General features: G+C 47.1%; 7 protein-coding genes across 9 annotated transcripts, besides 1 other annotated feature; 3 read left to right on the forward strand and 4 right to left on the reverse strand.

Moving 5' to 3' along the window:
* Positions 1-146: 146 nt before the first annotated feature.
* Positions 147-1,737, forward strand: TSTA_104980 (SNARE protein Ykt6, putative). Of its 2 annotated transcripts, XM_002486477.1 has the most exons (12): positions 147-289; positions 338-396; positions 448-489; positions 554-576; positions 626-673; positions 756-814; positions 862-896; positions 949-1,122; positions 1,176-1,207; positions 1,256-1,327; positions 1,374-1,391; positions 1,450-1,737. In XM_002486477.1, the coding sequence occupies exons 1-12, from the start codon at positions 269-271 to the stop codon at positions 1,464-1,466; spliced, it is 600 nt and encodes a 199-aa protein (XP_002486522.1). In that variant the 5' UTR covers positions 147-268; the 3' UTR covers positions 1,467-1,737. The 2 variants fall into 2 exon arrangements, with proteins under 2 accessions (XP_002486522.1, XP_002486523.1); XM_002486478.1 differs by having other exon boundaries at positions 1,176-1,737.
* Positions 1,738-1,746: 9 nt separating this feature from the next.
* On the reverse strand, positions 1,747-2,384 carry TSTA_104990 (MGMT family protein; the record flags this gene model as incomplete). Its single annotated transcript, XM_002486479.1, has 3 exons — positions 1,747-1,927; positions 2,001-2,202; positions 2,270-2,384. The coding sequence occupies 3 exons, from the start codon at positions 2,382-2,384 to the stop codon at positions 1,747-1,749; spliced, it is 498 nt and encodes a 165-aa protein (XP_002486524.1).
* A 9-nt stretch (positions 2,385-2,393) lies between these two features.
* TSTA_105000 (cell cycle control protein (Cwf26), putative) lies at positions 2,394-3,827 on the forward strand (the record flags this gene model as incomplete). Its single annotated transcript, XM_002486480.1, has 2 exons — positions 2,394-2,456; positions 2,661-3,827. 2 exons carry the CDS (start codon positions 2,394-2,396, stop codon positions 3,825-3,827), a joined length of 1,230 nt encoding a protein of 409 aa, XP_002486525.1.
* Positions 3,828-4,025: 198 nt separating this feature from the next.
* On the reverse strand, positions 4,026-6,305 carry TSTA_105010 (serine protein kinase Sky1, putative; the record flags this gene model as incomplete). 2 transcript variants are annotated; one of them, XM_002486482.1, is made up of 5 exons in its annotated part: positions 4,026-4,761; positions 4,808-5,048; positions 5,096-5,198; positions 5,253-6,064; positions 6,121-6,305. In XM_002486482.1, the coding sequence occupies 5 exons, from the start codon at positions 6,303-6,305 to the stop codon at positions 4,321-4,323; spliced, it is 1,782 nt and encodes a 593-aa protein (XP_002486527.1). In that variant the 3' UTR covers positions 4,026-4,320. The 2 variants fall into 2 exon arrangements, with proteins under 2 accessions (XP_002486527.1, XP_002486526.1); XM_002486481.1 differs by having other exon boundaries at positions 5,244-6,064.
* A 757-nt stretch (positions 6,306-7,062) lies between these two features.
* Positions 7,063-8,011, reverse strand: TSTA_105020 (GNAT family N-acetyltransferase, putative; the record flags this gene model as incomplete). Its single annotated transcript, XM_002486483.1, has 2 exons — positions 7,063-7,340; positions 7,428-8,011. 2 exons carry the CDS (start codon positions 8,009-8,011, stop codon positions 7,172-7,174), a joined length of 753 nt encoding a protein of 250 aa, XP_002486528.1. The 3' UTR covers positions 7,063-7,171.
* Positions 7,287-7,309: a microsatellite.
* Positions 8,012-9,290: 1,279 nt separating the features above from the next.
* Positions 9,291-10,732, forward strand: TSTA_105030 (phosphoric ester hydrolase, putative; the record flags this gene model as incomplete). The annotated part of the gene is made up of 2 exons (XM_002486484.1): positions 9,291-10,687; positions 10,715-10,732. The coding sequence occupies exons 1-2, from the start codon at positions 9,497-9,499 to the stop codon at positions 10,730-10,732; spliced, it is 1,209 nt and encodes a 402-aa protein (XP_002486529.1). The 5' UTR covers positions 9,291-9,496.
* On the reverse strand, positions 10,531-12,412 carry TSTA_105040 (mitochondrial cytochrome b2, putative; the record flags this gene model as incomplete). Its single annotated transcript, XM_002486485.1, has 3 exons — positions 10,531-11,891; positions 11,939-12,252; positions 12,310-12,412. 3 exons carry the CDS (start codon positions 12,410-12,412, stop codon positions 10,815-10,817), a joined length of 1,494 nt encoding a protein of 497 aa, XP_002486530.1. The 3' UTR covers positions 10,531-10,814.
* Positions 12,413-13,113: the final 701 nt, after the last annotated feature.

The raw sequence follows: 13,113 nt of genomic DNA on the forward strand, positions 1-13,113 counted from the left end.
GATGTTGACAGGCAAATAAGAAAAGTAGTCGGCAACCCAAAGCGGAAAGGTGCTTAGGGCATATGTCAGCAAGTGGCGCTAACCTTTACTCAGACTAGCGTGGTAAGCTATCTAGCGGGGATTGATACAGACGTCAGCCAGGAGTCGGAGTAGATACACCAAGAAAAAGGACCACACCCAACAGGCAGCGAGATACCGGACATTTTCTCGCAAATCGACAGAATAAATTCATACCTTTGATTATCAGCTCTATACTGCAACCGCCATCATGAAGATCTATTACATGGGAGTACGTTCTGGTTGTCCATTGCCTTGCCATATGCTTACGTGGATATAGATTCTCCGCAACGAGACCAAGCCTGCCTTGGAGCTCTCTGGAGAGAAGGATCTCAGCAGGTATTACTTTTGACAACTTTGTTTTGACATTCGAGCTGACGGTCATTGCAGTTTCTCGAGATTTACCCGCGAGAACTACAATGAGTTTATGATGTAAGTCCTGAACCCTAGACTGTCTTCTTTCATGGAGATACTAATATTTTCTAACAAAACTCAGGCTATTCACAAAGACAGTGGCCGGTGAGATACACATCATGGCCGCAGTACGAACCCAACTCATTAGTCGCAGAACGAACAAAACCTGGCCAGAGGCAAACAATTGAAGAGAAGAGCTATAGTGAGTGAGATCCTGGTAGTTGGAGATGGAGGATTATTCGACAATATGATGGCGGGCTGGAGATTAATTTTTATATCAACAGCCTTCCATTCCATGAGCCGAGATGGCATTGCAGGTGTCATTGTCAGCGACAGCGAATACGTATGCACCAGCACGAACCTCTCTCAGTACTCGACTAACAGCTGCAGCCCCCACTCGTTGCACAACAACTACTTTCTAAGATGTACGGCTATTTCTTTCTTGCCCGTTGCTATACTTGCTAACACGGGTTATAGCACCGATGAATTCATCTCCAAACACCCACACTGCGAATACGCCAATCCAACCCTCCCAGAGAGAAGCTTGTCGTTCCCCCAACTCGCTGAATATATCAAGAAGTACCAAGACCCGTCGCAGGCAGACTCGATTATGAAGATTCAACAGGAACTAGACCAGACCAAGATTGTCCTGTATGTACTACAGGACACGAAGTGGTGGATGTTGGCTGATATTATGAATACAGACACAAAACGATTGAGTCCGTTCTAGAGCGAGGTATGATTCTCATCTAGTTATGAGAGATGCGAATCTGATCTTTTTCAGGCGAAAAAATTGACAGCTTAGTTGCCAAATCTGACGGTCTTTCTGCTCAGAGCAAGATGTTTTACACTCAAGGTTTGTCTTCATGCTTATTCGGAGAATTTATGCTAACGTCTGCTAGCCAAGAAGCAAAACTCCTGTTCGTACCTAATCCCAACTTCTTCAACTCTCAAGGCTTGTCTAACTGACAAATCTAGGTTGTATTGTTATGTAATTGCCATCGTTTGGTTACTTGACTATTTGAAGTCATTGAAAGAAGCTTCGTCCATATTAGCACCGTTGTCTCGGTTTGATTTCAACCCACCCATGATTCCCGACTTCCTGTTTTCTCTTGTCTCATTTGAGTTTAGAAATGTCAATACTGCGTTTTCGGTACAAAGCATCTTCACCCTTGTTCGACTCTTGTCCTTCGTTTTATGTTTATTGGTTTATTTCAGGTCAATAACGATATACAAATCACATCAATATACACAATTTTTTACTCCTACCAATAGTTAAGTCTCCTCTTCCTCCAGACTATCAGAATCCTCACTCTCCCCTTCCTCACTCGGCAACCTAGCCGGAAACCACCCATACCGCGCCATGTCAATATAGAAATCCCCCATCGCATCCTGCTCAACCGTGACACCTTCATGTCTCAACGCAACAGCCTGTCTAGATGCGCTTCCGGGGCCTCTACCTGCTAATTAGCAACACAAACAAACCTCATTTCACACATAGAAAGATTGGGGGGAGAGGGGAAACGAACCGATGTGATATCGTCCCCTTTGAATTCACAACCCGCTGCCACGGAACATTATCATCGTGGAAATGATGGTATATCTCTCCTTGCTCGTCGTTTTCGTCCTCTTCTGCTGATTCATCGCCACCACCCTTTGCTGAGGATGTACGATTGGTTCTATTTGAGGGCAGATGCTTGAGGCATATGCCTACTTGACGGGCTCTTCGGGCTGTACACAAATTTACTGAATTTGAGTTTCGTGATTGGTGGGAGATCAGGGGGGGAAAGCTACGTACGATATCCTAATAAGCGCGCTATGTGTCCGTATGTTGTTACGCAACCCAGAGGGATTTCTTGAACGGCTTCGTAGACGGCGTTGAACCAGTGTTCTGCTTCGTCTGTACGGGGCATTTTCCTGATATGTGCTATTTTGTCGCGCTAGATCAATATTTGAAATCGAACAAGTTGTTGTTGGATGAATCTGTATGTATTCCTCCTGACAGCTGTATTGCCTAGATATGCACCGGTACTGTAGAAAACGAGCGTTTCCCAGTTGGCTCTAACTCAAAGATCTTGTCTGTAAATTGCAAGTCGGATTCTCGAAAGGCAAATAATAATATTGAACAAAAATACATCGTATCTATCAAAAAGCTGAATAATCTCATCCTCCAGACATCCAGTCAATAGAAACTCCGCAAAAACTTTTCTCCGCCTCCACCACATATCATAGTTCCAGGCTCTACTCCCAACCTCCGATCCAAACAATCACAATATAAAATGTCCTCATTAGCAGACTACCTCGCTAAAAACTACTTAACAGCCGATTCCCAACCCGAACGCCCTAAGAAGAAACGCAAGAAAAACAAACCCACCGACAACAGCGGCGATACAGGCCTAATAATCGCAGACGATGATCCTCCATCTTTACGCGCATCGGCAGGCGATTTGATGAATGATAATGAATATGATGAGAATTCGCCGTATATTCTAGACTCTACAACGTCTAGATCGATAAGTGCAGAGTTTAAAAAGAAGAAGAAATCGAATTGGAAGGTTATTGGAGGAGAGAGTACCGGATCAAAAAGTGAAGCGAAAGGACAAGGACAAGGACAAGATGAAGCTGATGCAATACTTGCCTCTGCTGTAGCGGAGAGTGCAGCAAGGCTAGAAGAAATTGAAGCCGATGACGCGCCTACTATTGAAGGTGGCATCCATGAAGCAGAAGATGATGGACCTCGCATGGAATCCGGAGCCCGCGCCGGCCTCCAAACAGCCGCGCAAACCGCGGCGATGGTCGCAGCCCAAGAACGTCGCAAAAAGGCCGAACTCGCCGCCTTCCAAACCTCGGTAAAGCAACAGGGCCAAGAAGGAGGAGGAGGAGGAGAAACAATCTATCGAGACGCATCAGGACGCATAATAAACGTCGCCATGAAACGCGCCGAAGCCCGCAAGGCAGCCGAAGAAGCCGCAAAAGCCGAACAAGCAGCCAAAGAATCACTCATGGGCGACGTACAACGCCAACAAAAACAGGAACGAATTGAACAACTCCGTTCTGCGCGGGCAATGCCGTTAGCACGGACCATTGAAGATGAAGACCTAAACGAGGAATTACGTGCAAAAGAAAGATGGAATGATCCCGCCGCTCAGTTTTTAACATCTAAAAAAGCTGGGGTGAGTAAAACGGGTAGACCGCTATATAAAGGGGGGTTTACGCCGAATAGATACGGCATTAGACCGGGACATAGGTGGGATGGTGTTGATAGGAGTAATGGGTTTGAGAAGGAGTGGTTTCAGGCTAGGGCTAGGAAGGAGAGGATTAGGGATTTGGAGTATGAGTGGCAGATGGATGAATAGTCTTTTTTTCTCTTGTCAACTGGGCGAGCTTCTTGTATATCATCTTTTCGTACTGTATATATACCCATAACGAATTGATTTCCTTCCTTTCTAAAGTTATGCGTTGAATAGATCAGACAAGATTAGTATAATGACGTTCTTTTCTTCTTAGAATCAAACAATAGCATCTGGAATTGGATGGCGCTCATCCCATCCAGATTCCGGAACCAATCGATCTTCAGATTATCGAATCTGATAAGATCAGACCATCCTCAAAAAACATCCAGTAATATTCATGATCGTATCAAACAATACCAAAACGTTAGGGAATGAGAGGGGAAAGAAGTTCTTTTCAAATGAATGTCATATAGTAGGTGAAAGAAAACACAACATGCAATCGAATGAACATTAAAACAGTCATGACGAAAGGATTGGGCAGGGTATGCATCTACAACCACAACCACAGCTCCACGAACACACAAATTGCAGCTGACCAGTGGCAGAAGCAAAAAGACTACCGCCTCTTAACCTCCGAAGCCCAACCCTCAATCCCTTCCCCTTTCGTCCCCGGCTCAATCCCCAAATCCGGAACATCATCCATGCCCAAGGTCGATTTCAAAAACCCATGACTCGCCATTCCACCTGCATTTGCTCTATCCTCTGGCATCAGTTCGAGCATCGGTAATAAGAAGTCGCTTATTTGTTTGGCTTCTTCGGCTGAGAAATGGTATTTTTCGCGGAGGACGTCTGGTAGTGCCCAGTGACGGAGGCGATGGATATTCCGGAGTTCGCCGCGGCGGTTGAAGATTTCTTGAGACCAGCGGCCGGACATGCAGAGGGATCGGGGGAAGCTGCCTAGTAATTCGATTATTTGCGCAATATGGTCGTCGTCTTTGCCGTATTTGGTGCCGGACTGGGGATCGAAGAGGTAGTCTCCTGTTATTAGTTCGAAGACCTGGTCACGTTAGATACTGACCTCCATTGTAAGGGGGCGAACATACCATGCATGCCATACTCCATACATCTGTACTGGCACCCCATTTTGCGCCTAGAATAACCTCTGGTGACCGGTATTGACGTGTCTGAATGTCGTTTGTGAAATGATGACCAACCCAGCAAGCGTTACCAAGATCTGCAATTTTGACGGAAATAATGTCGTTTTCACCCTCTTTTTCTGGGCTAGACGACTCGGATGTGTTTGTATTCAGAGAAATACCGGACACCTCTCGTTCCAGTAGATCACTATAAAACTTAGCTGAATCCTAGGAAAAGAATAGGCTTGGACTCACGCTGTCTTTTCGCGCTGCTTTTGCTTCTCATCTTCCGGAATCGTGGGAATGTTTTCCTTAATACCCAATGAATCCTTCATTGACAATCCGGCTTTCGACGTATCTAACCTGTCAGCTTGCATCGTACACCCCTGAAAAGGAAACTTACCAGACTCACTCATCACCTGGTTCAGGCTACTATGGGAACCGAGCATTTTAAATGGATCCATCTGGCTGAAACTAGTATGCAAAGGACTCGGGAGTGGTTGACTCCCCGTAATGAGTGTCCGTCTCCGTCGGCGACCACTGCGATTATCTTCCTTTTCCATCTTTTGTTCCTCCTTCACATACGTCTTGACAATCTGTTCCACATCGCCAATCTCAATCAAGACGTTCTCCGGCTTCAAATCGGTATGAATTATACCGCATTCCCGATGCAGATAATCCAACCCCATCAACACCTGTTTCGTAATCTGTTTAACCAGGGGCATTGGGATGCCACGGTGATTCCACCGTTTGATCAATCCGAGCAAATTCTCGCCGAGTACCTCAAACACCATACACACATGCACACCGTTGGGACCTTTGTGTTCGAACGAGTCTAGCAGACTCACAACGTGTTTCCGACCCGGGTGACTCGGGTTCGCCTGGACAATCTTGTTGAGCAATTTGATTTCATCGATCGCGGTTTCGGTGTAGTGTGCGGCCGATCGCACCACTTTTAATGCGACGTGTTTGCCGCTAGTCGTATCGCGCGATAACCACACCGTAGAAAAGTGACCCCATCCCAGCTTGCGAACGACAACGTACCGGCCGTTGTTGTATGTCTCGCCCACATGTACCGGGTGGTAACCGCCTTTGCAGTAATCCTCGGAATCCTCTTCATCCGCCGTGGTTTCCTGCTCTTCTCCGGATGATGACGAATCGGAGCGCGACAGCGGAATACCGTATGCAGCTTTCTGATGGGGGAGAGAGGATGCGGCCGGCACACTAAAAATGTTAGATATCAACGTGCAATTGTTAGAAAACGGGGAAAAAGGAAATACCCTTGGCTAGAAGTACTCCCCGAATTCGAGTCCACCGCCATGTTGTTCTCGTTTGTGACTATCGGTTTTAAATCAGTGCCCTTTCTTCTCTTCTTGCTGCCATTGCCATTGGCGGCTGCCGAGGCAACGCTTGCCATTTGCTTTCCTTTATTGATCACAGCCTTCTTGATATCACCCCCATTCATCATTCCTCGGACGTCGCGTGGGTGAGCGTGGGATGGTGGAAAACCTGGTTCCAACCTGTCCACCCTAGACCTGTTTGCGATCCTATCTCGATGGTCGAGTTAAGCGACGCGCGACGGAATACGTGTCGTAATAATTGTATTTCTTGTAGTGCCGATGTCTGTCGGTGAATGTGATGGTTGTTGAAGCGATGGTGGATGTGCGGGCAGAAGCAAGCTTTTGGACTTTGGAGGGGTTGGAGCTGATCTTCCGTCACCACAGATTTAGCCGGGCTGAGTCTATTAAAAAAAAAGAAACAAAACAGACAACAAAAAAGATCATACGACGATTTTCCAATAGACAAAGAAGACAAGTCAAGACGAGACAAGAACCAAAAAGAGCCGGGGTGTTTGTTGTTCGGGTTCGGTCGCGATGTTATGACGATGTTTGCTAGAAGAAAGAGGAGGGGCCGATCGGTGGGAAAAGTACGTGACGGGTCCCAGAGTATACACGGGATGTGTTCTGCACTCGGTAGCGAGAGTAGAGGAGAAGGATAGTGAGAGCAATGATAGTAGATGAAGCGCAGTACATCTACCATCCACCAAGTCTCTTGAGATAGAGAGTGAGCAAGGGGAGAGAAGTTGGCAATCTCCAAATCGTGACGAGAACATGAGTGGGCGCCGCCGACGCTGATTGGGCGAGGGTCTATGGATGGGCTGGACCCGTCCTTTTGGCGATTTCTTCGTCTCTTTTCATATTTATTCTAGACACAATTAAGATCTATGATATCTACAGACATGGGCTCGGTATACCGTTGTGTGTGCTATCTCCTGACCATGCCGGCCGTCAGATCTGGAGTCGGGATCGCAAGACTGGGCGAGCAACTTAGTCAATCTTTACTCAGGAATAGAGTAAGCAGGACATTCGATCTGAGCCAGCCACTTGCGTTGTGCGCGCCAACTAAAAACCGCATCGATGCCCAATCCTCGTGATGCCAGTTCATAGGGTTGGGGTTGGGGTTGGGGTTACGATTATTGATCCTTTGGTTCAACCTCATACTGCAAAAAAATTGTATCAATCCTCAACAAAAGTAAGTTCAATGTTGAAAAGAAAAAGTCCTCCAAGATTGAGAGAAATCGACTCACCATAGCCCATTCTTAAACCCGATCTTCTCCAACCTCCCCCTTTCCACAAATCCCCGGGTTATATACCATCTCCGTAAAGCATCACCGCCATCCGGACCGTTAGGATCAACTGCCATAACAGCCAATATATTCCTTACTGGGACACCCATTTCATTGTCCCCGGCAAAGACTGTTCTTTGATCTTCATCAGATCCCGTAGACTCATAGACGTGACAGTGATACAGAAACCCAGATTCTGCTGCCTTTAGAATTGCAGCAAGAAGCTTCGAACCCACCGCTTTCGACTGGTGCTCCGGATGAACAAAGAGCGTGAGCTCTACGGTCGAAGCGTAGGAGAGCATGTGGCCCCGGTAAGGCGAGAGATAGGCATATCCGAGGATGAGACCGGAGCTGTCCTCATATTTGAGTTCGTCGTCAACAGCAACAAAGTAAGGCAAACCGTGTGTTTTGATCTCGTTGTATTTTGTGAGGATGGCACCCGGTGGTGGTGGGGTTTGCATGAAGGTGAGCACTGTGTTGAGGATGTAGTGAGTGTTGATGGCGCGGATCTGGGGAAGGTCTGCTGGAGTTGCGTTGCGGATCATAGCCGTCTTGTTTGCTTTTTGATATAATTGTATGGGTTCGTTATTGGATTTGCGATGCTAAGTTGAGAAGTTGTAGCTCCAAATGGGATTTGTGGTTCCTAAACTACCTAGCGAGTTGTTGACCTTCAGGGCGTCGGATACGATACCTATGCCGATATCTACCTACGTACCCGATTTCCTTTGACATCCATCCCATGGCTTTCCCTTTCCGTTTTAGTGCTCACGCCCTCGCCGCTTTTACTTACTGAGAGCATACGCACTGATCAAATCAGCGAGCTTCACATATGTTGAGAAACATGCTCAGTGAGCTGAAGCTGAGCAGTCTGGTCCACTCACTGGGTTAATGAGCTAATTCACCCCCATGGCGACCTCGCTTCTATACTTTCAACTGGATCAACCAACGCCAATGAATTTTCCCTTCAGAGACGTATTTTACCTTACGATGATGTACCCGTCGGGTTCTTGATGACATTCAATCGCAGTTATAACTTATAACTATATACAACCTGTACCATACAGTGTTTAGTCTAATTTGTTGCTGTTACTTCACATCCCGCATGTAACGCCTAAAGTCCGAGGTGCTGTCCAACGATCTAAACATGTATACCATCCTTGTTGAGCTTGAGAGAGCAAGTAAAGCTACAATGTCATCTACTCCCGTAGCTATGCCGGGATAGCATTCCATACCATGGGTACTCACGATGCTAGAGTATAAATTATACTAATAAAAGTATTTATTTGCCCGAAGTGTGTACGGAGTATTAATTGCGCCTATCTGGGATCAAACAGCTTCCATAGGACCCTTTACTACTCCATCGGGACAACAGGCCTCAAACCAGTGGTCGTGCAATGTACTGGTTGCGCTGGATAATTAAATGACACACATGTTTAGTCAACCATAATAAAGTTCTTTATCTGTTAAGACCTGCTGGAGAGCCTTCCAGCCTAACATAGGCCATATACTAGAACTCTGCTATTTGGACTTAGGGCTCTTCAACGTACCCTCACTCCGACTTACCTCGAGCCCAATCCAACGACAAGCTGTAAATTCGCCCTCATACATGAATAGAAATGAGTAGTAAGGAATCTAGATATAATAATTATTACTTTTCTAGTCCCTCAACAGTTCATGACCTAAATGATTATTCATGAATACAGCAAGCAGTTGTGCATCGGTGTTGTTGCCTCGGTTCGGACTATATCTCCCAAATTGGCATGGTGTATCTACGTAGCTGGCATCTTTATGTTGACTTGATTAGACCGCTCTACCCCTCAGACTCGACAACATACATATCACACTTGCACTCTTTTATTTAGTCACTCTACTCTCATTGCATTCATATCCACCCATTCTTATTGCTATCGTTTTGGTCTTACCAGCTCTCAGAAGCTCCTCCCAGCGAGTCCGCGGCCCATGGCCAAGGCCTAGCCGCATCCCATCCAACACCTCTCTTAACGCTCAACCCAAACAAGCACAAAAGAAAGATGGCAAATCCCTTTATCGAAAGACCTCTCGTTGACCGCCTCCTCGCCTCCCCGCTCGCCTTCTTCCTTCACCCAATGCACATCCTCCTGCTACGACTTCGCGGCGCTCCTCACAGCCCTTCCTCAACAACACGTCCAATCCGAGTCGTTTGTATCTCCGACACGCACACCCTCGAATGGCACGACATCCCCGATGGCGACTTACTCATTCATGCGGGCGATCTCAGCAATGACGGCAGCGTACGCGAAATCCAGGCTACAGTAAACTGGCTCAAGACATTGCCGCATCGACACAAGATCGTAATTGCGGGGAATCATGATAGTTACTTCGACCCAAGGTCACGATTAGACGAAGACCGGGATACTGTATCTTCCTCACTGGCGAATATATCCGCCTCCACTGCATCCATACGCTCCGTCGACATTGACATTGACGATTTCGACGGCGGCAGAATCGATTGGAGTTATCACTCGCAAACCTCCGAATATGACTACCCCTCCTCCTTTGACTCGAAACCTCAAAACACCACCCACGAAGAAGCAGACGAAAAAGAAGACATCCACTACCTCCAACACACATCCATAACCCTAACCTTCCCAGCACAGACACCGACCCAACGCTCCCGTACCCTCACCATCTACGGCGCCCCTCAAATCCCCACACCCATGCCCATGGGCCCCGAACACGCATTTACCTACCCCCCGGCCCAAGATGCATGGACAAACACAATACCCATCGAAACCGATATATTAGTTACCCACACCCCACCCTATACGCATCGCGACCTGGGCCCGAATTTCAGCATCGGTTGTCCGTTCTTATTAAGCGAAGTATGGCGCGTAAGGCCTATATTACATGTCTTTGGCCATGTACATTTTGCCCATGGTTCTGAGCCTGTGTTTTGGGATGAGGCCCAGCGCGCCTGGGAACGGATTTCGGGGCGATGTTCTGCCAGACAGCGCCGTTTACAGCAACAATCAGCGGGTAGTCTATGGGCTGGGAGATTGGGTGGATTGTATGATTTGGTTACGCCGCGGAATTGGATTGATGCATTCAAAGTTTTGTTTTATGGGGTTACAGGGATTATTTGGTCGAGGGTTTGGGGTGGACAGGTTAATCGTGGGGCCGGGTGGATGGTGAATGCGGCTATGATGTATAAGGATACAGGGATTTTGAGGAATAAGCCGCAGGTTTTTGTCTTATGATCTACTCAAAAGTGTGTTGAGGAGCTGTAACTATGTAGATTGCCCGTCTAGCGTATATAGTGTAATATATCTAATATATGAACATATCCTGGAACCGGGTATAAGACTGAAACTATAGCTTCGACTTTTCAGCAAACCTCGGCGACACCAATGGATCATAAACATTCAATCCCAACGTATCCGACGGCGCAGAATAATGACCACCCACCAACCCGCGCGTATCCACCATACTGGGTTTCAAATCGTCAATTGTGGCCGCTCCAATTAATCTCATATTCATCTCCAATTCATCCTTGAGTAGTTGGAATGCTCGTTCAACACCTTCTTGTCCATAAGCGGACATAGCATACAAAAATGGACGACCGATACCAACGCCTTTTGCTCCCAAGCAGAGAGCTTTGATGATATCTGTTCCGCGACGGATGCCGCCGTCAATAAAGATTTCGATTTTGTTTTCCCATCCGCGTTCGCGTAGGACGGGCATGACTTCGGCGAGGATCTCGATTCCGGAGCGAGCGAAGTCGAGTTGTCGACCGCCGTGGTTCGAGAGGACGACACCCTGAACACCGGCCTCGACGGCACGCAGAACGTCTTCCACGCACTGAACACCTTTGAGGATAATAGGCATCTTGGTGATAGATAAGAACCAGGGGATATCCTTCCACGACAGACTGGGGTCAATGAAGGAGGAAATTGCACGTGCCGCACCCTGTGATCGGTCGATGCTATCACCACCGGAAGCTTGTACATTCGACCCGGTATCGGAAAATTTCACACGCATATCTTTCTCTCTTCGGCCCAATTGCGGTGCGTCAACTGTAATGAAGAGAGCTTTGCAGCCCCGTTTCTCGGCATGTTGGACAATCCTCTTTGTGATTGCTCTATCCTTATTGACATACAACTGTAACCATTGTACTTGTTCGCCTTTGCGTGCATCGACTATTTCGTCAAAGGAGCATGATGCCAAAGTCGGGATCATCTGGATGACTTCGTGGTTGTGCGCGGCTTTGGTAAGGACAACCTCGCCTTCTGGATGACCGAGTTTGCCGAGAGCGGTGGCGGTGATGTAAAAGGGGACGGAGGTCTTTGATCCGAGCATTGTGGTTGAGAAATCGACTTTCTCGACGTCGACGAGGATGCGTGGCCGGAACCAGACTTTGTGGAATGCGGTATGGTTTTCTCGCATTGTCTATAAAGTCAGTTTGTGCAGAGCTTAGAATAGAAGGATAGACATACAATCTCATCATCAGCACCACTCGAATAATAAGCCCAAGCAGTATTCTTCATAACCTCTCTCGCAACAGATTCAAAATCCAACAGGTTATAGCATTGAGCAAGTGCCGGCATGCGCTTGATACGCTCTTCCCGCTCAATCTCCAACGGATCCTTCACTTTCTCATCATGTTCCACTGTGGACATGTCGACCTCGCCCAAATGCTTGGATGCATCGAGGTACTTGTCAAGAGTGTCTGGCGGGTGAATAGGCTCGAATTCTTCGGTTGCGTCTTTGCCGGCATATTTGAGGATTATTTTTTGACCGCCGGGGTGTTCTGGTTTCTGTTAGTGATCAATTGATTTTTTCGGTGCAGTGAAGCAGTGCGACATACCCGGCAAGAATTCGGTGACATCATATGCTTTTCCATGCACAATAACCCAGCACGAGTTTTTGTTGTTGTGTTGAGCAACATCTTGACCTGTGAGTTTACCCATTGCGTAGTTCTATGAGTACAAAGATATGAAGATAGTATACAATTAGAGAAGAAATCGAGGGAGAAAAAAAGCCGTTATATAAACCGGCCCAAGAAGGAAAGATGGATTCGGGACCTCGGGGTAGGTGTTGACGCACCAATCAGAGGTCGCTTGTGTTATATGGGGATTCAGGCAGCCAATCACACGGCAGCCGATTCAAGTTGGTTTTGCGGGGAGCTTCGGGGGAAGGAGTCTTCTCGGCCGATTGTTGCTGCCTCAGGTTTAATCAGATACCGTGCTTATCTTATCTATTATCTCTTATCTTATCTCCATCGTTATCAGCAGCATATCATTGAGACCTTAAGACAGCTGTATTTCCACTTCTCGTGTAAACTTCAATCCAGGAGACAATCATTCCTTGCGATCACCACTGTCGATTCGGCATGTGCAGCTTACATACCACCCCTTCCCCCATGCATTTAGTATTTACCCAGACATTCGCATCCCGTACGCTGTGTCACGCACGAATAAACGACCCGACCTACGTCCTCGTCTCTTCATTGGCGAGTAGAATAAACTCAACGAACGCGATCTTCAGCTGCAACGTGATGCAATGCAAGATCGATTGGCAAATGACCTGAAACCAAGTCATGTCAAAAACAGGGAAATATAAGTCACTCATACCGGGCAAGATAAGTTAATAATATTCGCATATACCTGAA

The sequence above is a fragment of the Talaromyces stipitatus genome, genomic scaffold (genome assembly GCF_000003125.1).
Source record: "Talaromyces stipitatus ATCC 10500 scf_1105507295511 genomic scaffold, whole genome shotgun sequence".
In the NCBI taxonomy this organism is placed as follows: domain Eukaryota; kingdom Fungi; phylum Ascomycota; class Eurotiomycetes; order Eurotiales; family Trichocomaceae; genus Talaromyces; species Talaromyces stipitatus.

Coding starts and splice junctions, on each gene's coding strand:
- TSTA_104980 (XM_002486477.1), top strand. CDS start 269: ATGAAGATCTATTACATGGGA. Junction 490..553: donor AACTACAATGAGTTTATGAT/GTAAGTCCTGAA, acceptor AACAAAACTCAG/GCTATTCACAAAGACAGTGG. Junction 1,208..1,255: donor TGAGTCCGTTCTAGAGCGAG/GTATGATTCTCA, acceptor GATCTTTTTCAG/GCGAAAAAATTGACAGCTTA.